The 25,497-nt window shown below is 36.9% G+C and overlaps 1 protein-coding gene across 1 annotated transcript in view; it reads right to left on the minus strand.

Moving 5' to 3' along the window:
* Positions 1-25,497, minus strand: part of Cntn5 (contactin 5) — a 1,169,992-nt gene that overhangs the window by 275,188 nt on the left and 869,307 nt on the right. Inside the window, exon 10 of the mRNA XM_029543057.1 lies at positions 6,663-6,844. Within this exon, the coding sequence (XP_029398917.1) occupies positions 6,663-6,844 (182 nt within the window). The remainder of the gene's footprint in view (positions 1-6,662; positions 6,845-25,497) is intronic.

Here is a 25,497-nt window from a genome sequence, read left to right on the forward strand (position 1 = left end):
CTTTCTTTCTTTCTTTCTTTCTTTCTTTCTTTCTTTCCTTTCTTTCTTTCTTTCTTTCTTTCTTTCTTTCTTTCTTTCTTTCTTTCTTTCTTTCTTTCTAAGACAGGGTTTCTTTGTGTAGTCTGTGCTGTCCTAGAACTAGCTCTGTAGACCAGGCAAGCCTCAACCTCACCGAAATTCTCCTGCATCTGAAGCATTGGTCACCAGTGCCCTGTTTAGGTACATATCATTACACACAGGAGCATGTCATTACACACCAAACTGTTTCCCAAACAACAGATAGGACAATATGAGTATTTTGCTTACAGAAGGTATCTCTGTAAACAAAAATTACAACTTAAACATCACAAAAACATGTACAATGACACACACAGAGATACACACAGAGACAGACAGACAGACACACACACACACACACACACACACACACATGCACACACACATTTTAAAACAATTGGTTTGCTTCTCTCTAGAGCTTACATGGTAGGGAGTCAGTCACTTGAAAGAATAACTCCTGTGGACAGCAGCACATAACAGGCTCTGATGTATGTGTACATGCCTGTGTATGTGTACATGTCTGTGTATGTGTACATGCCTGTGTATGTGTACATGTCTGTGTATGTGAACTTGTCTGTGTATGTTTATGTTTACATGTCTGTGTATTTGTACATGTCTGTGTATGTGTACATGTCTGTGTATGTGAACATGTCTGTGTATGTCTACATGTCTGTGTATGTCTACATGTCTGTGTACGTCTACATGTCTGTATGTGTACATGGGAATGATTTTTGAAAAACTAATTTTTGAGTTTTAATTTTATTTAGCACAAATTTTTCAGAATTTAATCAAGTTCTTTCAATATAATTAGTGAAGAATCTTTTAAAATGGTAACATAGAAAGATTTCATTATCATTAAACATTGGGGACTTATATAGAATGTATAAAATAAAAGTTTAAAGGTATTTTCTTCACTGACTTACTTGTAACTAATAATATTTTAAAGAAAATAATTGTGCGTTCATATCATTTGTTTGAAACAATCAAAGCAGGGGCACTCCTAGGGCTGAACTGAGCAGTGTGCTCCATATTAGACAACATCTGTATTACATAGTATTACATGGTAACAAAAGCAAGTCTGTACCTTGTGTGTGACTGCCTGTGTCCTCAGATGTTCTTCCCAGTCAATGGATACAAGCTGCTTGGCAACTGATTTAAAAGAAAGTATTTTCAAGTGCCACACAAATATGCACATATGTACAAACACAAAGAAAATGTGAGTCGTGGATGATGTTAAAAATGAAGATAAACTCCATATTACTAAAGTAAATCTTCCTCAATACCCAAACATCAAGGTATTACAAGTTATCATCTGCGACTGTGTATGATGTGCAAGGTGTTACATCCAATACAAGGTCGTCTCAGTGTTCATGGCACTCTTCTGCTGGTATCCTTTGCTTTAACATTGCATCATATTCCCTACACTGGCAACTGTGCATTAATTACACGCACAAAGTAGTAAGAGATGCAGTGAAATGGAACAGAAGATAGTTTTAGAAACACACACTAGATTGTAGCCTGAAAGTATTTCAGGGCAGCATCCTGGAGGAGTCCAAGTAATATAAAATCAGAGACATGCAGTTAGTTCCCTTTAAGTTTTTCTCTGGCCGCAGATTGAAGTTAACTAGGGGGAGTAGGTGGCTTTAACTTCTAAATAGTAGCACAGGGTCAGCACACACCACAACTTGGTCTGCATAGTGGGGAATTGTTCATTTATCTAGAAAATGAAAATAGGGCCAGTGACATGGCTTAAGAGGGACAGATGCTTATCCCACACCTGAGTTCAGCCCCTGTGATCACAAGGTAGAAGAAAGTTGTCCTCTGACATTCACATGTGTGCACGCACACACCCATGCATGTATGCACACATGCACACACATATGCTTGTACACATAAAACATACCACACATAGACACAGACATATACACACATCACACATGCACACATGCATCCATGAATACACATTCACACATATGTACACCACAAGCAAATACATACAAACGCCCACACACACATACACATGTACACATACTCTGTATACATAAACATACAGAAGCATACATATAAACATACCTTCACACATAATTTAAATGAGAAAAAAATCCCAGGTTTGCTTTGTAACTTTCATCTAGCTTATGTTGGACCACACCTTTCAGGGCTTAGAAAACTGAGGAGACATATGGTCTTTGAAGTGAAAAACCATTAGAACCTCGCCAGATGCACTATATCCTGGCAGCTACTTACAGGATACATTTGGGCTTCAGAACCATCTCCGAGTTCCATTTTGTGATGCAGGAAGCAGATGTGCATAGAGCAAGCCATGCTTATTACCTCTCATCTTTGGGAACTCTGTAAGTCTCTCCTGACATATGCTAAGTGTTATTGGCTGCTTCTCTGTTCCTGTATCTTAAGTATTGAGGACTCAACACATTTTACTGACATAGATCAATTTTACTGTTATGGCTCTCAGCTGTAAGCCAAAGAAAGCTCATGTACAGTGCTGGATGATATAGTTGGGGGGTGAACATAGGTTCAAGCCCTTCTCTTTAGTACCATTGCTGTAATCTATAACTGGGAATGAATTTCTTTAATGAGGCTCATTTGTAAGCTGTAGTTGATAATTCCTATTTCAGTGGACTGCTATGATGATTGAACATAATAAACAGTGATTCATTCTCTGCCCCAATCCATCACCTATACATAAATTCAACTTCATTTTTTTTATTAGATGCAAACACATATATGGCACCATTTTCAGAGTAATAGATTCAAGGCAAGAAAATATTTCCCCAAAGAAACAATCATGGCATCATTAATGATTTTTAAAAAATGGGAATCTGTAAGCTTATATAATTTTCTAAGGTGGACCTATGTATAGTTTTAGTATGGTAAAACACTCTTGAAAATTCAAACATAGAAAAACACAATTTTGAAGAATAAGAATAATTTAATGTGTCAGTGGCCCCTGAAGCTGGATAACACAGTCCGTAGGGATCATCTTCTTCTTACTATATAGCTAGCAAGGATGGAGCTAAGAGACGAGCTTCAGTCATCAACTCCAGATTGGATTCTGTTCTTTTTTGTTTGGTTTTTTTTGTTTGGTTGTTTGTAATTTTTAAAACTAAGTTTATTATTTTTGTGAAGGTGGATGTTAAATCTAATACTGTACATACGTCAAAATAAGCTTTATATTGTTTATTTATTCATTTAACCAAAGCCAAAGGCTCGGTGTCTGCTGCCCACTTCTCACAATTGTTTGTAACATCTCATAAGAGAATGTATTTTCTTGCACTCTTAAGACCATTACTTTAAAACACCTTCCTCCTCCTCCTCCTCCTCCTCCTCCTCCTCCTCCTCCTTCTCCTCCTCCTTTTCTTTTTGTCTCGTGGCTGTTTTCTAGCATCCTACGTTCTATCCACACTTCCACCTAAGCACAGCATATGCTTCCAACTCAACTTGTAGTAATATTTTCTTAATCTCTGTAGACATGATATTCTTGTTCCTAAGTGTCACTCGGGCTAATGTGTGAACCATGGTGATGTACGGCCTAGAACATAGCTCTCAGTGACTACCTGTCAGCAGTCACTGCTCTGTCTTTCCATTCACTTGCTTCAAGCTGAATCCTGTGGAGTGATGTTTATATAAAAGCAATAAGCATTATAATAAGACAGATTTATAATAAAAACTATCCACTGCTTCCTGAACAGCATGCTTAGTTCTAGAAAGAAAGATAGAAAATAAACTCAAAAAGGTTGCTTTGAAAATGCATATAATTAAACTGTAGACATTAAAATATGTTATAATCAACGAAGGTGCTGCTCAGAACCTTAGTGAGAGTATATCTCCTCTTTATTATCTACAACTGCAGTGCAACTATCCTTTCTTGGCTATCTAAAACAGTACAACATGCCTCTATCCTAAGCACTGTGGTTACAGATACATTAAATTCTATGCAAGCCTAAACCATAGATACAATACAGTTATTGTCAACCCCAAATCACTGGCTGGGACACATGCTACATATCTTTATGTACTATACTTTATGTACACAGCCTGCCTCACTTCCTAAGCCCATCCCCCCATAGAGTTGCTTAAGTTATGGATGCCACTTCACTGTCTTTCTTCTGCCTCCTTTCCCTCCTTCTATCTTCCATCAGTCGTCCCTCCCTCCCTCCCTCTCCTTTCCCCCTTCCTTCTTATGTTCCTCACGAGTTTCCTTCTTGTTCAATCTGTTCCTTTTATTTTAATTGAGACTGCTAACAAGCAAGGTTTAGTTTAATGTGGGGTGCAATTTTTCTGTGACAGTTTAAAACTAGGTTTTGGGTAAAGCATCAGGAGCTAGAGGTGTCAAAGAAATTAACTCATAAATCTACCATACATTATGCCACAGGACACCCACGTGAACAATTGTGCAGTTTATTCTGAACTTCAAACCACTCCCCAAATGTAGAGTTTTCATTTTTGCTATTTTTTTCTTGAATTCTATAGTTTTAACCTATGTACACCACACTTACAAACTTATCTTTCTTTTACCTATTATTTAACAGCATGGGTCTCTTCCTGTTCTATCCTTTGTTACATTATATTTTAATATCAATGCTGTTACAAACAAACTAACTGCCTGCTACCAATGATGGATCTAATTCTTTGACAAAATGGGCAACCTCGGAATGTAACTTTACTCTCTCATAGGCAGACGTGAAGTGCAGAGCTTCTGTAGGACCCCTACTACTCAACATGAAGTTCAAATAAAACTACAGATACAGGAAAATAGCCAAGATTGTGACACCCATGGGGTTAGCACAGGGGGCTTCTCCAAAGTCCTATATATAGAAATGTTGGTTACCAGACTGTTGCATTGATGGGGAGGTCTGAAACCTTTTGCAGTTGGGATCTATTTGAAGGTAGTCAGTGCACTAGGGCTGTGCCAAATGGGGCTCAACTCCCCTCAACCTTTATTGGTATCTGCTTTACAGATGCATATTTTCTCTGTGGTGTGCAATATCACAACATGTGACAAGAATGAGCAATCCTGGACTGAAGCCAGTGACACCATGAGCCAGCACTAACTGTCATTCTTTTCAAGAGAATTGAATATCTCAGGTGTTTTGCCTTAGCAATGGAAGGCTTATTAATATGTATACTTGTTATTAGTCAAATATAAATGTTCATGAAGAACCTATACTTATAGGTGCATCCACAGTCTGAAAGCTTCTGACCCTGTGTGCATCCTTCATATGTATGAAGGGATAGTTTTTTTTCCCCAGATGTTTTTGTGCATTCAGCCATTCAAGGTTCTGATGGTTTTTACGGTCTATCTAGAGTTTTCAAGACAGAATGTACCTTGAACCCTCAGGACCCTTTCTTTGTACATTTTCAGCTCGAATTTGAGGTTCATTTTTCCCAATTCAATGCTTTATTGATAGCATGTATATGAATGAAGGAAGAAAAAAGAAAGGATGGAAAAAGAAAGGAAGGGAGAGATGGAGGGAGAAATGGAGAGAGTGAGGGATGGAGGGAAGGAGGGAAGAAGGGAGAAAGGAAGGAGGGAAGGCAAGAAGGAGGGAAGGAGGGAAGGAGGGAAGGAGGGAAGGAGGGAAGGAGGGAAGGAGGGAAGGAGGGAAGTGTTCATGGTATAATCTGCCAAAGAGATAAAATCCAGAAGGAGTTACTGCGGTTATAGAATGGTTGGTTTTAATTCACAGCATTTCAGAATGCTCTTTTGCAATCCCCTCACAGGACTTTCGGTTTGCTGGAGACACAGTCTTGAGATGTAATGAGAGTTAGATGTTGTGGATGAATCAGTCATGTGCATATTCCAAGTCTGTTCACTCTCCTCACAGCTGTTCCTTCTCTGTGTTCCTTCTGTGGTGTCTTCAACTAGGACATGACCTCATTGTCACTCCCCTCTCCATTTAGGAAAATGTGAAAAGCAGATGTGTGTGACACTTGGGCCCCAATGTGAAATTTCAAGAATGTCTGAACCCCATCACCCTACTTCTTATCATTACCTGGATGGCTGACCAGCATTTTTGGAAAACAAACACCCACGAGTTGCAGAAGCTATTTGTTATACAGATGTATTAGCTCAAGCCAGAGCTCAGCAAACTTCTGTGAACTGCTTGATAGCAAATATTTTAGTCTTTGCAACTCAGCGGGTCCCTGTCTCCATTTAATTCTTCCAGAGCCAAGCAAAAGCTGAAACAGAGCATTTATAAACAAATGGATATTTACCTAAATCAGCAGCTAGGTAGAATTTGGTGCATGGGCATAAAATTTTGACCCCTGAGTTGAGGCAAGAGCTAACATAAGTTAATATCACTTATAAATAAAAATTGAATTTATCAACTGTTAGTTTGATGCAAACATTTCATTTTTATGATTTTATACTCCTAGTCAACGACAAAGAGACTGAAAATTCCTTGTTTATTTTTCTTTAAAATATTTTGTGTAGGCTCCTTTTAATTTCCTATACCAAAGAAATTAAAGTTATGTTTTCAAGTTATTATTTGGAGTTTCAGTGCCAGATGAACAATACTTGGTTCAACTTGCATTTTTTGTTTCACCCTTGGGAGAAGAGCTTTGTGCTCTTCTGAGACACTTACTGTATATTTGTAGCTGTCCACGAAAGGAATTTTTTCCACGGGAGTTTTCAGCTGTGCATTCATATATTCCGGCATCGTCCAGCTGCAGGTTTGGAATCTCCAGCACTGCCTGGGATTTCCGCAGTCTGGACTTACTGGGAATGTAACCGTTAACCTTCATCCAAGTAATTGTTGGAACAGGGCTACAATAGGGAACAAAGGCTCTGTTAATATCCTTTCCACTATTAGAAACATGGATTCAGTTATCTGCTAATTTAAGCACTTAATAGACTGAGCACAATAAAATGTAATCACAATTAGGGCTGAGTGCCAGCAGATACAAGTTGCTTTCCATGTGGCTGTTATATGATCAGAGAATCACATCTTTCTTGATCAGATTGCAAGAAAGCCTTTGGAAGCCCTCTAGTATTTTATAAATGTAAAAATTCATTTGTGGGTAACAAATGTACTTTGATGAAATAGCTAACAGTTTCAGATCAAGAGTCAAACAAAAGACTTGGGAATTAAATAAAGAAATTGTTCTGACCTCATCTCTAGCAAATCTGTTTTCTGTAGAACAGTTTATACAGCATCATCCACCTGATGCTTGTAACATGTTTCTATCCACAATGAGCCATTTAGATTTGTTTTTTTGAGACAGGGTATCTCTGTGTAGCCCTAGCTGTCCTGAAACTCCCTCTCTAGACAAGGCTGGCCTCGAACTCAGAAATCCACCTGCCTCTGCCTCCCAAGTGCTGGGATTAAAGGCATGTGCCACCACTGCCCAGCTAGAATTTTTTAATATCAAGCATTTATATTTTCTATTTAATACTAAAGGTTTTATTCACTAAATACTAGCTTGCCTTTTCTCATTAATAGCTCTATATAACTCCATTATATGAAAATATGGGTTCACTGCTCCTCATAACTTGGGGTTCAGGAGAGCGCTGCTTTCATTTGATGCTTTTCGTTATATGAAGTTGCTGATGCATTGCAGTGTTGCTGTCATGGTTTGCAGGAGATATTCACAAAAGCTGGATTAATGGATTAAAGGGAATGCCCATTTTTTTACTTTAATAAGTACTGGTTTTCCACAATAAAGTGGCAGTACCTATACCTATCAGTAATATATGATACACTTTTCCTGTATCCTTGTCAGGATTGTGTGCGATTGTATTTAGTTAAATACAAGACCTGCACAGGTTCAACCCAGACAAAAGTCCAGCATTCAGAAAAAGTAGACTCAAGGGTGTATTTCTAACAAAGAAGCTACATTAATTTTTGCTGACAAAAGTCTATCAGTTTTCTCAAATGGGGTGTCCACACTCCAGTGCAGGCCCGATGCCCAGAAGTAGTTGACCAACACAAAAAGTACTCTGGTTTTTCTTTTATTATATTTTATCTCACTGTAATTTTTGGTTTGTTTCTTTAACTTTTATTTTTTTGAGTGAGGGTGAGAGAGAAAGAGACAAAGAAACAATCATAGAGAGACAGAGAGAGTCATACACACACATATATATATAGAGAGAGACAGAGACAGGAGAGAAAGATACAGGTATGTAGGAAGTTAGGGAATCTGGAACATCTGGGTGAGAGAAAATAATATGATTAAAATATATTGTATAAAATATTTAAATAGCATTTGTTTCTTGAGGAAAGTATGAAGTTTCTTGTAGGTTTTATTTATAAACTAATTTGTTTCAGTTTTTCTTTTTGGTCTGAAAAGAAAACACCACTAAATTTTACGTACACATTATTTGAAAACAAACAAACAAACAAAAACAAAAAAAGATGAATCTTTAATATTGTTTCTTTTTAGACCATTTTACCCAAGTTTAAATTTTGTTTCCAATATATTCAGTAGGATAAGTATACATGTATGTATAAACATCAATTAATAAAGAGATAGTGAACTTAGGGTTGAAGACTGATGTGGGTACACTGGTCTTTGTATGGAATTCTCAAAAAGAAATTATTAAATAGAATTTGTCTGTCATCAAACCTTCTCACTGCCCAAATATTATCTTAGATGGTTTCTAAGACAGGATTTTAGAAGGACATTTTCTGCAGGCTACGTGTTTGTTTGTTTGTTTGTTTGTTTGTTTTTTGAGTTCTGAAGCTGTTCTTGTTTAGAAAATGATTTCAAAACTCAAGTTTAAGTCAATATTTTCACAGATATTTTATTGCATCATAAAAATTGTACTATATCATTTTATAATAAAAAAAACTGGACTATAGCAGTGCTCTCATGAGATATAGGAAAGGTATTCATTATTCCAGCATTAATAATGATGCTCTGTGGTTGACAATGGCTGATCTTCTGCCTTCTCTAGTGCAAGCTCATGCATTAGAATCTTTTTCATGTTCAGCTCTGTTTCGCTGACTTACCTCTTAGCATCTACATGTTACGCTTTTCAATGGAGCCTATGTATTTCCCAATTTTCTTTCTCACAACCTTCTTCACTATCCTCAGACCCAGAAACACACTTCCTCCTGTCTCTAGTCCTCTTCCCCGGCCCAGCTCTAGATTGCATGGCAAGTTAGATGAGGATGTTCTCCCACGCACATAAATAACAATGCACTTTGAATCCTAAATGAATGTCCCTAAAATTCTGCTCTGGATTATAAATGAATATAGAGGCCTTCTAGAAAGAGGAAATATCAAGGTATTTTATATTATTTGTGACTATTGTAAAGGGTGTTGTTTCCCTACTTTCTTTCTCAGCCTTTTTATCCTTTGAGTAGAGGAAGGCTACTGATTTGTTTGAGTTAATTTTATATCCAGCCACTTTGTTGATGTTTTTTTTTTTTTTTTTAATCAGGTTTAGGTGGAACTTTTGGGGTCACTTAAGTATACTAACATATCATCTGGAAATAGAGATATTTGACCTCTTCCTTTCCAATTTGTATCCCTTTGACTTCCTTTTGTTGTCTAATTGCTCTGGCTAGGAATTCCAAGTACTATATTGAATAGAAAGTGGGCAGCCTTGTCTAGTCCCTGATGTTAGTGGGATTGCTTCAAGTTTCTCTCCATTTAGTTTGATGTTGGCTACTGGTTTGCTGTACATTGCTTTTACTGTGTTTAAGTATGGGCCTTGAATTTCTTATTTTTCCAAGACTTTTATCATGAAGGGGTGTTGAATTTTGTCAAATGATTCCTTGGTGTGACTCTAACCAAGCATGTGAAAGATCTGTATGACAAGAGCTTCAAATCTCTGAAGAAAGAAATTGAAGAAAATCTCAGAAGATGAAAAGATCTCCCATGCTCATGGATTGGCAGGATTAATATAGTAAAAATGGTCATCATACCAAAAGCAATCTACAGATTCTATGCAAGCCCATCAAGATTCCCTCTTGATTCTTGATTCTTCATATACTTAAAATGAGTAATTTCAAATTCATTTGGAATAACAAAAACCAAGGATAGTTAAAACTATTTTCAACAATAAAAGAACTTCTGGGAGAATCATGATCCCTGACCTCAAGCTGAATTACAACGCAACAATGATAAAAACTGCATGGTATTGGTATAGAGACAATCAAGTAGATCAATGGAATACAATTGAAGACCCAGAAATGAACCCACACACCTATGGTCAATCACTTGATCTTTGATAAAGTAGCTACAACCATCCAGTGGAAAAAAGACAGCATTTTCAACGAATTATGCTGGTTCAACTGGTGGTCAACATGTAGAAGAATGCACATCGATCCATTTGTATCTCCTTGTACAAAGCTCAAGTTCAAGTGGATCAAGGACACCCACATAAAACCAGATACACTGAAACTAATAGAAGAGAAAGTAGGGAAGAGCCTTGAACACATGGGTACCGGGGAAATTTTCCTGAATAGAACACCAATGGTTTATGCTCTAAGATCAACAATAAAAATGGGACCTCATAAAATTTCAAAGCTTATGTAAAGCAAAGGACACTGTCAGTAGGACAAAATTGCAACCAACAGATTGGGAAAATATATTTACCAATCTCACATATGATAGAGGGCTAATATTCAATATACACAAAGACCTCAAGAAGTTAGACTCCAGAGAACCAAATAACCCTATTAAAATGGTGTTCAGAGTTAAAGAGAATTCTCAACTGAGAAAACTTGAATGGCTGAGAAGCACATAAAGAAATGTTCAGCATCCTTGGTCATCAGGGAAATGCAAATCAAACCACACTGAGAGTTCACCTCATACCAGTCAGAATGGCTAATATCAAAAACTCAGGTGACAGAAGATGCTGGTGAGGATGTGGAGAAAGAGGAACACTCCTCCATTGTTGGTTCGATTATAAGATGGTATAACCACTCGGGAAACCAGTCTGGTGGTTCCTCAGAAATCTGGAAACAGTCCTACCTGAGGACTCAGCTATAACACTGTGGGAATATATCCAAAAGATGCTCCAACATATAACAAGGACACATGTTCTACTACATTCAAAGGAGCTGAAGGGGTTTGCAATTCCTTAGGAAGAACAACAATATCAGCCAACCAGACACCCCTGAGCTCCCAGGGACTAAACCACCAACCAAAGAGTACACATGGAGGGACTCATGGCTCTAGCTGCATATGTAGCAGAGGATGGCCTTGTTGGGCATCAGTAGGAGGAGAGGCTTTTGGTCCTGTGAAGGCTCAGTGCCCCAGTGTAGGGGAATTCCAGCAGGGAGACAGGAGTGGGTGAGTGGGAGGGGGAGCACCCTCATAGAATCAAGGGGAAGGAGGATTGGATAGGGGACTTCCGGAGAGGAAACCATGAAAGGTTAACACATTTGAAATGTAAATAAATAAAAATACCCAATAAAAAAGGAAGCAAGTACACTCAAAAAGAAAAGTTTTCTTTTACAGGAATGATACCATTATTTACTAATGTACATGTGTTTAGGGGGGGATGGGAGTGGGGATTATCACCCAGTAATCAAATCCAGGGCCTTGAGCAGGCTAGAAAATACGACTACCATGTCAGAACTTTAATGTAAGGATTCCTTCATAGGTCTGATGACCAATGTCATCTAGTTTGTTTCTCTGAGTGTTCACATTACTGTTTTGTCATATGTTATATGAAAACAATCATTATTACAGTTTATGTAGCTTTTCACTTGTCTTCAGTTGAGATGTAGTTTGATAATTATGGCCCTACTGTGCTTATTAATGGAAACCCAAAATTCTTTAAATATGAAGAAAATAACTCTGATAATAATTCAAGGTCTATTAAAGAAAACGTGTGTGTGTGTGTGTGTGTGTGTGTGTGTGTGTGTGTTTCTGTGTATTTATGTATTAACTACATGAATACCATGAGAAATATTTTTAAAAAGGTTGGAAAATGCAAACAAATCACAAATGATCATGTGACTTATAAAACAGTCCTGGATATCAAAAATCAAGGATAAATGAAAACCATAATAGATTTATATGCACTTGTTCTAAAGTAACTTCCTTAAACAAATATAATGATAGTGTATACATATTTCAAGCTCTTGGCTCCCTGATCTGCAAGATGGGATGAAGAATGCAGAGAGGCCTCACAGTCAACTTTGATATCTCCCTAGCCTTTGGAACTGCTTTGTTCCCATGCACTTTCTCAGTTCATAGATCTCTTAAAACATAAAATATTGGGCTGCTGAGATGGCTCAGCAGTGCCACTCAGCAAGCCTTGATGCCCTGGGCTCAGTCAGTGAGACACACGGTGGAAGCGAAGCACTGATGCCTGCCCATGTATGTCGGGGCACATGTGCTCCCTCTCATACAATATTAAATAAAAATGTATACAGGATAGTATTTTCTGTCTTTATTTTTCACCTATGTATTCTAAATATATTTCCCATATTTTTTCAAATATAAGCTTCAGGAGATATCTTATTTTCATACCTGTAAATTTTCTATTATTTTTAATTTTTTACTATCTTTATAACCATTGTTTATGTGATAGCATCTCTAGCAGTATAGGAAAGTGGGCCTTTGGAAGAAATATGTAAAACAACTGCAGAAAAATATTCACATTTTCCCATTATCCATGGACTGGTTTCAACTAACACAAGAGGTCAAAGGATTTTAAACATTTCTTATATATTTCTTTACTTTTGGCCAGTTACTTCATTCATACAGAAATACTTTCACATAGTATTTTTCCCATTAATCATCTTCTGTAATTTTAAAATCTGAAATTTTATATTTTCTTCAGAGTAAAAGTTCAAGTTACTTAGTGAGCATTTCGTTCTTACGGTTTCCTCTGAAATTTCAATTCTTTATAATATTTCTTCCTTAGTTTGTAAGTTGCAGCACAGTAAGTAAGATTATACAAACAGTAAGTTATATACTTTGTTATATACACAAAGCACGCAGGCTTAACCTGTTGGAAGCAGAATTAAAGTTGTCAATGGCCTCTTTCTTAAATGTTGAATGCCTTAGTTCTTAGTAGTTTATCCATTGACTTTATGACTACTGCCTGAGCCATTTCAAGATATTTTATTGAGAGGCAAAATAATTCAATTTCTCTGAGTTTGATTATTTAATCTACCGGGGAAGGGGATTTTTGGTAAAGTGGAGAATGCATGACAAAATGGACTCTGACATTATGGGGGATCAGAAAGTGATCCAGAATGTGGTACACAGGAGGAAACACTTGGCAGGGTGAAGGACAAGGGCTCTGTTGCTAAGAAAAAGAAAAAGAGAGATTATCTGATAGTCAGCAGGGCCTCTGGGCTGGGAGGCTTAGAGCCACGTGTGTGGTGCAGAGGGTGAGTTCCCTTATCCAGGTGCTGACTCCTGCAGTCAAGCTTTACAAGGTCCTTGTTATTCATCCAGACAGTATTCAAAATGAATCATGAAAGGATTGTTGAAGATCCTCAAGGTATTTATGAGTGTATGACAAAGAAAAAATACTTACCTGCATGAGTCAAAAGAAAATACAAAGTTAGCTTGCACAAGAAGACCAGCCTGGGGTAGAAGAAGAGGCACTTTCTCCACAGAAGACCGGCAAGGGCGACTGGCTCTGGACAGTCAGAGACAATTTCCCCTACAGGGGATGTGGGGGACCAGTTCTGGATATCCATGTACACGAGCAATCATTCATGTTCATATTAAGATGTTGAAACTTCCTATACATTAGTAGGCAGACTCCCCAATGATTGGAGTGAGGGCTGTTTCTGACTCTGTTATTTGTCATTGAATCACTTTCCCCTAACTGTACTGCCTGGTTGAGCTTCAGTGGAAGACTATGTGCTTGGTCTTGCTATAAAGATATTCCATGGCAAGGTGGTACCAAATTGGGGCTTCACCTTCTCTGATGAGAAGAGGAGGGAATAATTGGAAGAGGGATTTATAAGGGTGGGGCAGGGAGGAGAGGAGGAAGGGGGCTGCAACTTAGATGTAAAATGAATAATAAATTAATAAAACAAAAAAATGGATCTCAGGGCACTGTAATTTTTTCATTGATTTCATAACACTACCCTATCATAGCAATCTGAAATTGGAGTTGTTATTTAGAAACAGTGTTGGTTTAAGCTATGTTAGAAGAAAGAGTAGAAATATCAATTTTGACAGAAATTCAAAGAACAGTTATTTCTATCTTATTGAAGATGTGTTTAAATTATATTTGTTGAGCCAAACGTTGAATTCACATGTGCAATAAGCACAGGAAACTATTAAAGAAGAGAAAGGGTTTTTAAATTTGTATTATATGGTACAGATTTGTCTTAGAAATATCTATCAAGAACTGAGGATTATATGAAGCCACGTTGAGATTCTGATAGGACATTGTGTGAGCTCCATCAAAGTAAAAGGATGAAAAGTGTCTCCAAATGCACTTTTGAAATGCAAGGCGCATGCTAGATGAACTTTAGCCATCACTGAAGTCATTAAAGGCATTTCCTAAAGATCATTTTATACATATGATGAAGCAACGTGTAGAATCTGTCAAGGCAGAAGGAAGACTTAGCTGTAAAGATTTAATGATTTCAAAGGAAACTACTCCCTAGCCGCAGATCGCTGTTCACAGACAAATTGTAGGTCTGTCTAATGGAGCTTCCTATTTTCCTTGCATAAGTCACAAGTGAGACATGAATTTTACATCGGATGTGGAAATACATACAGTTATGGTTCCTTTGTGATTTGCACAAAGAGAAGGGAACACTGTATACCTTTGATGGAAACTGAAAGGACCAAGTTTTATAACTTTTCTCTAAGAAAGCACATAAAAAGCCATCATAAAAAATAGCTATTGAGTCAAAAGATTTTTTCTTTTTTATTATCCTGTAGTTCAAAAAAAAAAAAAAAAAGCAAAATTCAGTTGTTAATGTGGGTGATCAATGCACATTTACATTTTAAGAAAAAGTTTTGTTGGCAAAAGTTTTCTTTGTAAAATCTTACAGAATTTTAGGGGAAGTGATTTTGAAGCCACATCCTTGTTAAAGGCAAAGTGCACAGGGTGTCTTCCTGGAGACACAGATTCAATGACACAGCCTCAAAACAAGCGAGTTCTAATTGGTCTTTAAGGAAAAGAAATTAACTACTTCCATCCTGATGATATCATACATCTTTCAACTTAAAGATTCTTGATGCAGAATATATGATTGCATATTAGTGTTCATCCTTCTCCTGGGATTAAGAGTCAGCTCAGAATACATACTATTTGTTAGTTATCTTAGGCAAATGATTTTATTTAGGAACAAACTCTTAGTTCTCCTATTTGACTATGGCCTGCTCTAGCCTTTATGGTTTCATTACTATATGAACATTTTGATACTTTTTTTTTTTCATTTGAAAACAGTCACATGGAGAGAAAGTGACCCATTTCTGAGCCAGTCATTTGTGACACACACAACTAAACCAATTGCATTTATTTTACACCTGTGGCCTTCTTCAAGTGCATCTTACACTTCAAATCTTAGGAAACCATTAAGAACTGGGAAGATTACCAGAAGCCAGCAGAATCACATACTGTCTGATATCTGGAGGAAAGTTCTGGAGCAATACTGCAATTATTCATCCATTTTCACTTAGCTATCATATTCAATGTACCTATCATGAGGCAGGTTTTGTAACAGACACAGGTTACAGTAGTTAACCTGACTACTTGGAATTCATATAATCACTTACAGAATGACTTAAGAATACGAAGGGTGGTTGAAGTCAAGTATGGAAACAGCAAAGAGCCAGCTTCACATAGCAAGGGTCCAGACTTGATTCTATTAAGGTTTGAATCATGAGTAGACAGAGAAACAGATAAAAACCTATTAGATAGAATCAAGAGGATGGGTTGCTTCCTGGATTACTGTGAGAAAATAGAGTTTGAGGAATGAAAAATAATCGGTATGACTGTTTCTGGGTTAGCAGCAGATGCTGATGGAGTTAAAGAAGAATACGGAGTTGAACAGGCGGTGCTGTGGAAATGATGTTTATGCACTAGGCTTTTCCTAACAGCCACTACAATTTTTGATGTGCTCTAAGTATGAGAGAAAGGCTTATATGAGAGTTGAGGATAGAACTAAGCAAATACTTGTCTTATATAGAGAGATAGGCTATGAGGAACACTTCAAGGGTGTTAGTTCTATGGTCTTTCAGAGATACGCCGTGCTACCATTACTACCATTGCAGAGTGCAAGCAGCAGCCATTGACAGTAAATGTATCAACAGATGGACTTTGCTGAACTCAAAGCAATCTCGGTGCCAGGAACCCAGTGACCAGGACATAGTCCACAGTTTGCAACCAGGTAAGGAGAAGATTTTGAAAATAAGAATGGAGTTAGGCAAAGAACTAGGAGATTTGTTAAGAAATCTCCATGCATGATTGCTGTAGTTTTAGTATCAGTGAAGAAGTAGGATTAAGCAGTGAACACAACACATACTTCAGAGGTAGAATTCAGGGGCTTGATGCTGCCTAGAACAGGAGAGTGAGAAGGACAGATAGATGAATGGGTAGATAGATGATGGATAGATAGATAAATTAATAGATGGAGAGATAAAGATAGACAGCCAGACAGCCAGATGGATGGATGGATGGATGGATGGATGGATGGATGGATGGATGGATGGATGGATGAATGGATGGACGGATGGACAGACAGACAGACAGATAGATACAATAGAAGAAATGTTATTTTCTGAGTTTCTTACTTCTCTAACTAGATGATAATATCTGGATTCTTATTATGTGTTAGTACTCTGTATACTTTAACTCATTATTTCATAGTGACTCTTTGAAGTAGAACTTAATATTTCACCCAGTTTACTATGAAGTGTATAGGAGTTAAGGACCCGAGAGTGTACTCTTGTAATATTAGAGAAATGTGATTATATATAAATAAACATAAAAAGACACAATATAAAGAAAGGGTTAAAAACAAAAGTTACCAACCCAGTGACATTCCTAAGAACAGGAGACATGACAGAGAACCAAGTTCATTTGCATTTTGTATTTGATACTTATAGTTCCGTTTTGACCTATATTCAAAATATCAAGGAAGGAAGCTTTGAATGGTGAGAGGTTTGTAGATCTTGAGAGAACAAATGAAGTTAGTGAGCACTTCAATTATCCTTGACATTGCCTACTGAAGCTGCAGTGGTAGGAATAACTGGAGTTAGTCACTATGAAGTTTCTCAGTGGCAACCAGTATCAGAGCCACATAACCATGCTCAGTTCTGTACAGCTTTCTTCTCTCTTCACTGCACTGGGGAGCTTAATTAGAGACACATAGACATCAAAAAAAAGTAGAACTGTAGTAAGAGACTCAAAGAGTCAAAGAGAGGGGCATGTACTCTAAGTCATCAAGGACAGAGGGTGAAGTCAGGGAGAAGATACACACCATTACAATGCTGGCCAGACACACAGGGGTGAGATAGTAAACAGATACGATGAGTCAGAATGAGTTTCTAAAATCTTTGCTCTTGAAGATTTGATGTAACCCTGCATATGTGCACAGCTCAGAGGTACCCAAATGGTTTACACAATCCATTTTACTCTATTTCACTCTCCTCTCTGTATCCTGTCTAATACAATTTTCCAAGTGCTTCCAGAAAAGCTTACTTGATTCCAAGTATGCCTCATAGATCAGATGTTTATAGACTGAGAAGAAATGAAGTCTGCTTGTCTAGGCTCATTACAATTTATTATTCTAGAGAAATATATAAATCATTAGCAAGAAGTAGTAGGTAGCTGGTAACTGACAGCAGAAGAACCTGCCCATTCTCTTTTATTTCCTGCTTACCTTTCAATCTGTTTCATATGTGCAGGGCATCATTTTTAAAATACACACACCTTAAAAATGTTACAATTAGGAAAGATTTAAAGAACATTTTCTCTCACCAATATAGTGGGGGTTAAAATGTTAACCTATTAAAAGACTCATATTGGAAACTTTAACAATGAAATAATATTTTTATATTGCTTATACATACTTTTATTTTCAAGAACTACATAACACTAACATGAAAATCATTTCTTGCTTAGAAATAATGCTTGCCAAGGTTTTCTCCCAAATATGGGTCCTAACAAGACATGTGAGTCCATGTTCGAAAGCACTCCAAGGAATGTTTGCTGTTCTCTGAGTAGTACACTGCTTGCTGCCAAGAATCTTGACACAACTTAAAAGACAACCTTTGCTAAGTTTGCCAAAATATTTTTAAATAATACTTTCCCTCTAGAATATTAAAAACCCCAAAGGTATAGCTGTTAATTTTATTAATTTTTCTTTTTTGTCTTTCTCAAGACATAGATTTGAGATTGTTTATATTTCAAATAGCATTTAGTGAAGTAAAATATACTTATTAAAACAATGTTCTTTAATACTTTAATATAGCAAGTATAGATAATATAAAATAGGATTCTAAACATGTAAAGAGGTAAGCTACTTCACTCTTTCTAATATTATCACGTTAACACACTCAGAACGATTACTGTCTCAAAACCTTCTTAAGGCAAACATTCTAAAATAAATTATCTTTTACTTGATTCCAGCCCCAGTCCTTAAACTCTGAATAAATATAATCAGAGTAAGGGATTAATTATAATGGACGATTTGTTATACAGAACAGCAGGAATCTACAGTTCACTCCATGAACTCTTCCAAAAAGCTCAATGAAGAGAACAAAATCTTCTGATAATCAACAGTAAGAGAAATATTGACACGTATGTTCATGCCCACAAGAGAACCACACAAGCTAGTGGGTATAGACCCTGGAGCTAAGAGTACAGAGATGGATGATCTAATGCCATAGAACTAAGGATGTTTAGCCACCTCTGTGCCTTTATGAAGAAGTCTTGGTACTTAGTTAATTTTTGGCTGGGAAATAACTCATGGGAAGTTTGTGTTTTGGAAGTGTGGTTTTTCAGGCTTTTGATTTGCTTTTGATTGTTGGGAAATATTGTCATATAACCATGATTGATTGACTATTTATATTGTGTCAGGACTTTATACAGCATATCATTTGTCTTTCACAAAAGCTCAAACATTAGTCTTATTTCCTCTATTTCGCAAGAAAGCAAACAAACAATGATTTGATGAAACTTTCTAAATAAAATTAAACAATAACTTCAAAGTCATTATCAGATTTGCTCAATATACATCATCATGCAAATAACATATTTAGCTCAGGAGTACATAGAGACAGCAAAACATGGAAAGAAAGGCAATCAGGCATCCATGTGACACAGAATGCAGCTTTTGTGCACAAATGATTATATAGAGTTTTCTTATAAATATTAAATCTTCAGGTTGGTGAGGTCATACTAACAAGAGCTTTCTATGTGAATGAGAAAGCAATGGCTCTCACCTTCACTTCCTCAGGAGGCTTTTCTCTGCCATAGCTATAAGTTTGCTTTTACTTAAACATTGCAAAAAAGTATACCAGGTAAAGCATATTGATTGATACTGTCCATCTCCCAATCCCCACTCGTGAGTGCAAAGCCTAGTACACTGAAGTTTAATGTGCATCATGGAGCCATGTGTAAGCTGGCACTTGTACAACTGGATTGGATGGAGCTCAACATTTTGAATGACTCTCAGAGTCATTCAAATATAGAAGAATTCATTATACTCTTATTTATAAAATATATGAAAAACTAGATATGGAATAATTACTGAACAGATAACATTGATCATTGTTTTGATCTAGAATAACATTACTAGCAGGACTGATTCTCATCTTTTACATATTTGAAATTATCACACATTAAAACATTTCAACATTACAGTTAGTGCAGAATCATTGCATGTATTGTTTGGATGAATCCTTGGCTTTCTCCATTCTAGACTGAATTTGAATCCCCCGTATTTTGTATATGAATGCTATTGAGTAACAGGGACATGGTGGTTCCAAAGCTGAAGTGTGTAAGTGTCTGGTCTGTATTGTAATTGGAAATATGGTACGTCTCAGACACTTTCTTCAGTAGAAGTCAATGTCCTAATCAGAGTTTGGGTTGTAGTATTCATTAAGGTAAAAAAGGAGGAATGGACACAGAAAATGTGGTACATTTACACAATGGAGTACTACTCAGCTATTAAAAACAATACATTTAGGAAATTCTTAGGCAAATGGATGTATCTGGAGGATATCATCCTGAGTGAGATAACACAATNACAAAAGAACTCACTTGATACGCACCCACTGATAAGTGGATATTAGCTCAGAAACCTAGAATATTCAAGATACAATCTCTAAAACATAAGAAAATCAAGAAGAAGGAAGACCAACACATGTATACTTCATTCCTCCCTAAAAATAGGGAAAAAATACCCATGAAAGAAATGGCAGAGACAAAGTTTGGAGCTGAGACAAAAGGATGAACCATCCAGAGACTGCCCCATTTGGGGGTACATTCCATAATCAGCCACCAAACACAGACATTATTGCATATGCCAGCAACATCTTGCTGAAAGGCTATAGCTATCTCTGTGAGGCTATGCCAGTGCCTGGCAAATATAGAAGTGGATGCCCACAGTCATCTACAGGATAGAACACAGAGACCCCAATGGAGGAACTAGAGAAATTACCCAAGGAGCTGAAGGGGTCTGTAACCCTATAGGTGAAACAACAATATGAACTAATCAGTACCCCCAGAGCTTGTGTCTCTAGCTGCATATATAGCAGAAGATGGCCTAGTCAGCCATCGTTGGGAAGAGAGGCCCCTTGGTCTTGCAAACTTTATATGCCCCATACAGTGGAATGCCAGGGCCAAGAAGTGGGAGTGGGTGGGCAGGGGAGCAGGGTCGGGGGAGGGTATAGGGGACATTCGGGAAAGCATTTGAAATGTAAATGAAGAAAATATCTAATAAAATAAGTTAAAAAATAAATATAAAAAGGGGAAGAGATATTTATTAATTTCATTAGAATTTGTATTTCTGCAAAATACCCAATATTGGTCTTTTTTAGAGTTTTAAGTTTTTGTGGTCCCTTTGAATTCTCTAATTAGATGCAATAGTAATAATATAAATATTGTAAATGTTAACAGAATAAAATGTTACCCTTAATTAAATATGTAAAACCAATTGTAGAAAATATCCCTGAACTCACAGGGAAGAAAATAAAAGTGGTTTGACCTAAAAGAATGTTTGGAAAAAATAAAACTGAAAATCATCCCAATATTTCATATCTATCAAAATGTTTTTTATAGGTTCAGAGTTTCTCTGGATGACTAGGGCACATGGCAATATATATTATAAGCAGAAAGCTGGAGAATTTCCTACCATCAATTTTTCCATTGAAACCATGAAAACCCAAGAGGCAGGTGACAGAATGAGAGTTATGGAGTATGGGAAATTGTAGCTTAGGAAATGAGTTGTTTGCCAGGACATTCTAGAAAGAAGTGGAGCATTGCAAGGAGGCCAATGGTTCAGAGACTGATCAGTGTTATACAATTATGCTCCTAACACAGGGAACTACCCATATAACAGATATTAGCATGCTAGAAATAAGTGAGCCCTTAGATAGGGCTCAGTAGAAAACATCTAGGTGCAGCATTGTGATGACAGTGGTACAAGCAACACTTCACAGCCTTGGAAAATGAGAGCCAAAGAGTGAAGCCCACTTGATGCTGCACAGCTGCTGAAATGATCAAGCTGTTACTTGAGTCTGGGCTTTCAACTACCAACCCTGTAGTTGAAAGTAGGTGTCCCTTCATTTGTCACTGACAGAGTGACAGGCTCCTATAGCTTAACTGATTGCAATTCTGTTTTTAAAAGCAGGGAGTTTAAGGGACTAGCTCCTTTGAATGTCCGGTTTAGCACTGAACATTCTCTCTGAGAAGAGAGCTGGTGAAAGCACTACCTTGTTGTCCTTTGCCACAACTAGTGTATAGGTCTTTAAAGACAGGAGACAAATGCATGGTTCATGTAGACTTCAGCACATCTTATCTTCCTTTATGGTTTCAAAAAGATGGCTAATTTAAATTTGACCAACTTTTACTTTGTGCATTTTCACTTAATTTTTTAATAAATAACTGAAAATTACATAGTAAGACATGTTAAGAGAAAAGTTAAAATACACCAAAAGTGTGTCCCTATACTGGGGATCAGAAGGCAAAGAAAGGGTTGTGAACCATGTTAGGAAAACATGCTGACCTGCTCTGTTGTACCAGCTTGCCAAGGCCCAACATAAGCAGAAAGAGCTGGGCAAACTTAACTGTCTTGTTGTGTCAGGGACAGCCGTGGTGTCCTCTGGATAAAAAGGAGGCTCACATTCACAGTAGCCTGAGAGAAACCGTGATGAGATACCAGAGATCTAAAGCAAACTTCTTTTTTGATTTACAGGAGTGATAACTAGTGGAGACATGAAGAAGCAGGAAGCAAGAGGCTTAGTAAAGACAGTCATGAAATATTCTGAAAGACTGGAGTATTCACAGTGGTGCTGGGATTGCTCATTAAGAAAAATAAGCTAGACTCAGGCAAAAAGACAATATATTTGTACACGTGGAAGATAGGTTTCTATCATAAATATGTGTTTATATACAGAGACAGGGAACAAGAGTCTGTATGCAATGAATGTACAATGAAAGCTGAGAGGGCTTTTCTTGTGGGCCTGACAGGGAGCCAAGTGGAAGAGGACAGCTGTGAGAGACAGATAATAGAAGAATGCTGCATGTATAGGTGATGTGAAGTGAAACTGAGTTCTTTGTATGCTAACCAAGCAGTAACAGGGAGACTTGAAGAGGGGCAGAAGTCAGCTAGACAGGAACAAGGCACAGCTCCTTCCCTGAGAGCTGGGCTGGAGGATCTATTAACCAGAGCCCACCCACCATGGTGCTGACAAAGCTTCTTCTCAGCAACAGAGAGAAGTGAAGCACGAGCCACACGTTGTTCAGGTTATGTAAAATGCATAATTTCAAGACTAGAAAGTGTCAGATATCACCATGTCACTAACTGTTTCTACAGAACAATGGCAAAAGTTTAATTAATTAATTAATAAGTAAATAAATAAGTAAAAAGACTCAACTTCTAATACTACAATTCTAATGCCTGCAATAAGATAGGGATTATATGCAAAATTTTAACTCTGATTTAGGGAAAAATTAACCAGCTAAAACTAATTTTAAAAATGACACATACTGTCTTAGTTAAGGTTAATGCCACTGTGATGAAATACTATGACCAAAGCAATATGTGGAGGAAAGCCAGGCAGAGGTCACAGAATAAAATTTAAACTCCAGACATAGAAACAAAGATCTTGAATAGCCAAATTTTTCAGAAAATATATTAGTTGATTTTATAATTTCTATAATTGTTCAATAACCTGATATAGACAAATCAAAACATTTTTTGGTATTTTGAGATAGTTTTTTTTTTTTTCTGTGTATCAGCCCTGACTGTCCTGGAACTCACTTTGTAGACCAGGCTGGCCCCAAACTCCCAGAGATTCACCTGCCTCTGCCTCCTGAGTGCTGGGATTAAATGCGTGCACCACCATGCCCAGCTGACAAATCAGTCTTAAAACACATAAACACTTTGGATGAGCAGTGCTAAATGATGTCTACTTTAAAGCTCCAGTAATCCAGAGTCTGGTATTGATATTTACATGAACCTGCAGGATAAAATGTCTAGAGCTGAAAAGATTGATCAGTGAGCAAGACCTTTGGCTGCCAAATCTGATATTCTATGTTCATTCCATGGCTTCCTGATTGTGGAGTGTGAGAACTGACTCCCACCCTCAGGCTGCCCTCTGACCTCTAACCCTCCACACACACACAAGTGCATATATGAATAAATATGTAATAAAATGAACAATATTCAGAAAGAAAAGTCACACACACACATACCCAATTGAGTTTTGACAAGCTGTAAAAGCAGCACAACAGAGAAAATAAACTTTCCAATAGTAAAAATAATTTTCCATCCTTGTATCACACTAAAAAATAACTCCAAATGTGTTATGGACACAAATATAGCTACAAAGTGTCTATGAGAAACACTTTTAATGTTGTTTAAGCAAATATTGCTTAGACATGGCACAAAAAGCTTCATATATAAAAGGAGAAAATTGAAAACTTAGCTTCATCAAAATTAAGAATCTTTGTCATTTAAAAGATGTCATTTTTTTAAAAAGCCAAAATGGTTGGAAATGTGAGCGTTTCACATACATGATGGAGAATCTGCCTTCACTCCAACCAATAATGCAGTTAACATATAAACAAAAACACTAATTTAAATGTAACTATTACAGAAACATAAAATGTGTTTAATAATGTCAATCATTAAATGCACACCGAATGCTACTGAACTCCACACAGATTTTAATGTTAAAATTAAAGACTGTTTCTGCTGCTGTGCATATAGGACTGTGAAATGCCACAACTACTTTGTAAAACAATCTTATGGTATCTTTAATAGCCCATGTTTTGCTGTTGGATACTCTAGCCATCAACACCATAGGTGTTTATCCAAGAAAAATGAGTACTGTGTCTCTAGTAACTCTTGTCAACCTGATAGACACTTTCTGGGGAGAGCAGAAGCACGAACACATCTTAAATTGCCCCCATTAGTGGGTAAGAGAACTTCCACCACAGCTCTCAAGTCAAAATCTACTGAGCTAAAGAAAGGGCAGATCTAGTGAACCAACATGCCCTTGCCAGCCACCTGAGAATGATTCTTTAGAAGAGGGGTCATGTAGATATGTATTCTGCATGGATCCCCTTATATATATATACATTTCTGTAGGAAACACAGGCTTATCTATAATGACAAATAATAAATCCTGTTTCTGGAGTGTGGGGCATAGACAGAAAGATTACAAACTTGCATATAGACATTTGAGGGTGGTAAAAACATTATCATGTAGATTATCAGATTGTTTATGGGCAACAATACGTACCATGATGTATACTCTATTTTATTTAGCTACAACCTCAACATACTTTTACAAAAAAATGCTGAACACTTTGCAGTAAATTGCAATTAGCAATTAACTCTATATTTAATATACTGTTAATGGCATATTAAAGAACTGTAGCATGTACATTTTGTGTACATGGTAAAGTCATTGAATACAGACAAGAATGTTACTTCTCTTAGGTTCTTTTAATCCAAACACAAAACAAAGCCTAAACTAGGTGGGTTTTTTTCTTTCTTCTTTCTTCTTTTCTTTCTTTCTTTCTTTCTTTCTTTCTTTCTTTCTTTCTTTCTTTCTTTCTTTCTTTCTTTTCTTTTCTTTTCTTTTCTTTTCTTTTCTTTTCTTTTCTTTTCTTTTCTTTCTTTCTTTCTTTCTTTCTTTCTTTCTTTCTTTCTTTCTTCTTCTTTCTTCTTCTTCTTCTTCTTCTTCTTCTTCTTCTTCTTCTTCTTCTTCTTCTTCTTCTTCTTCTTTCAACGTTTTCCTTTTGGGTATTACTATTTGTTTATTCTATTTTCTGTTATTTGTGACATAGAGATAATA

The sequence above is a fragment of the Mus pahari genome, chromosome 10, assembly GCF_900095145.1.
Source record: "Mus pahari chromosome 10, PAHARI_EIJ_v1.1, whole genome shotgun sequence".
Classification (NCBI taxonomy): domain Eukaryota; kingdom Metazoa; phylum Chordata; class Mammalia; order Rodentia; family Muridae; genus Mus; species Mus pahari.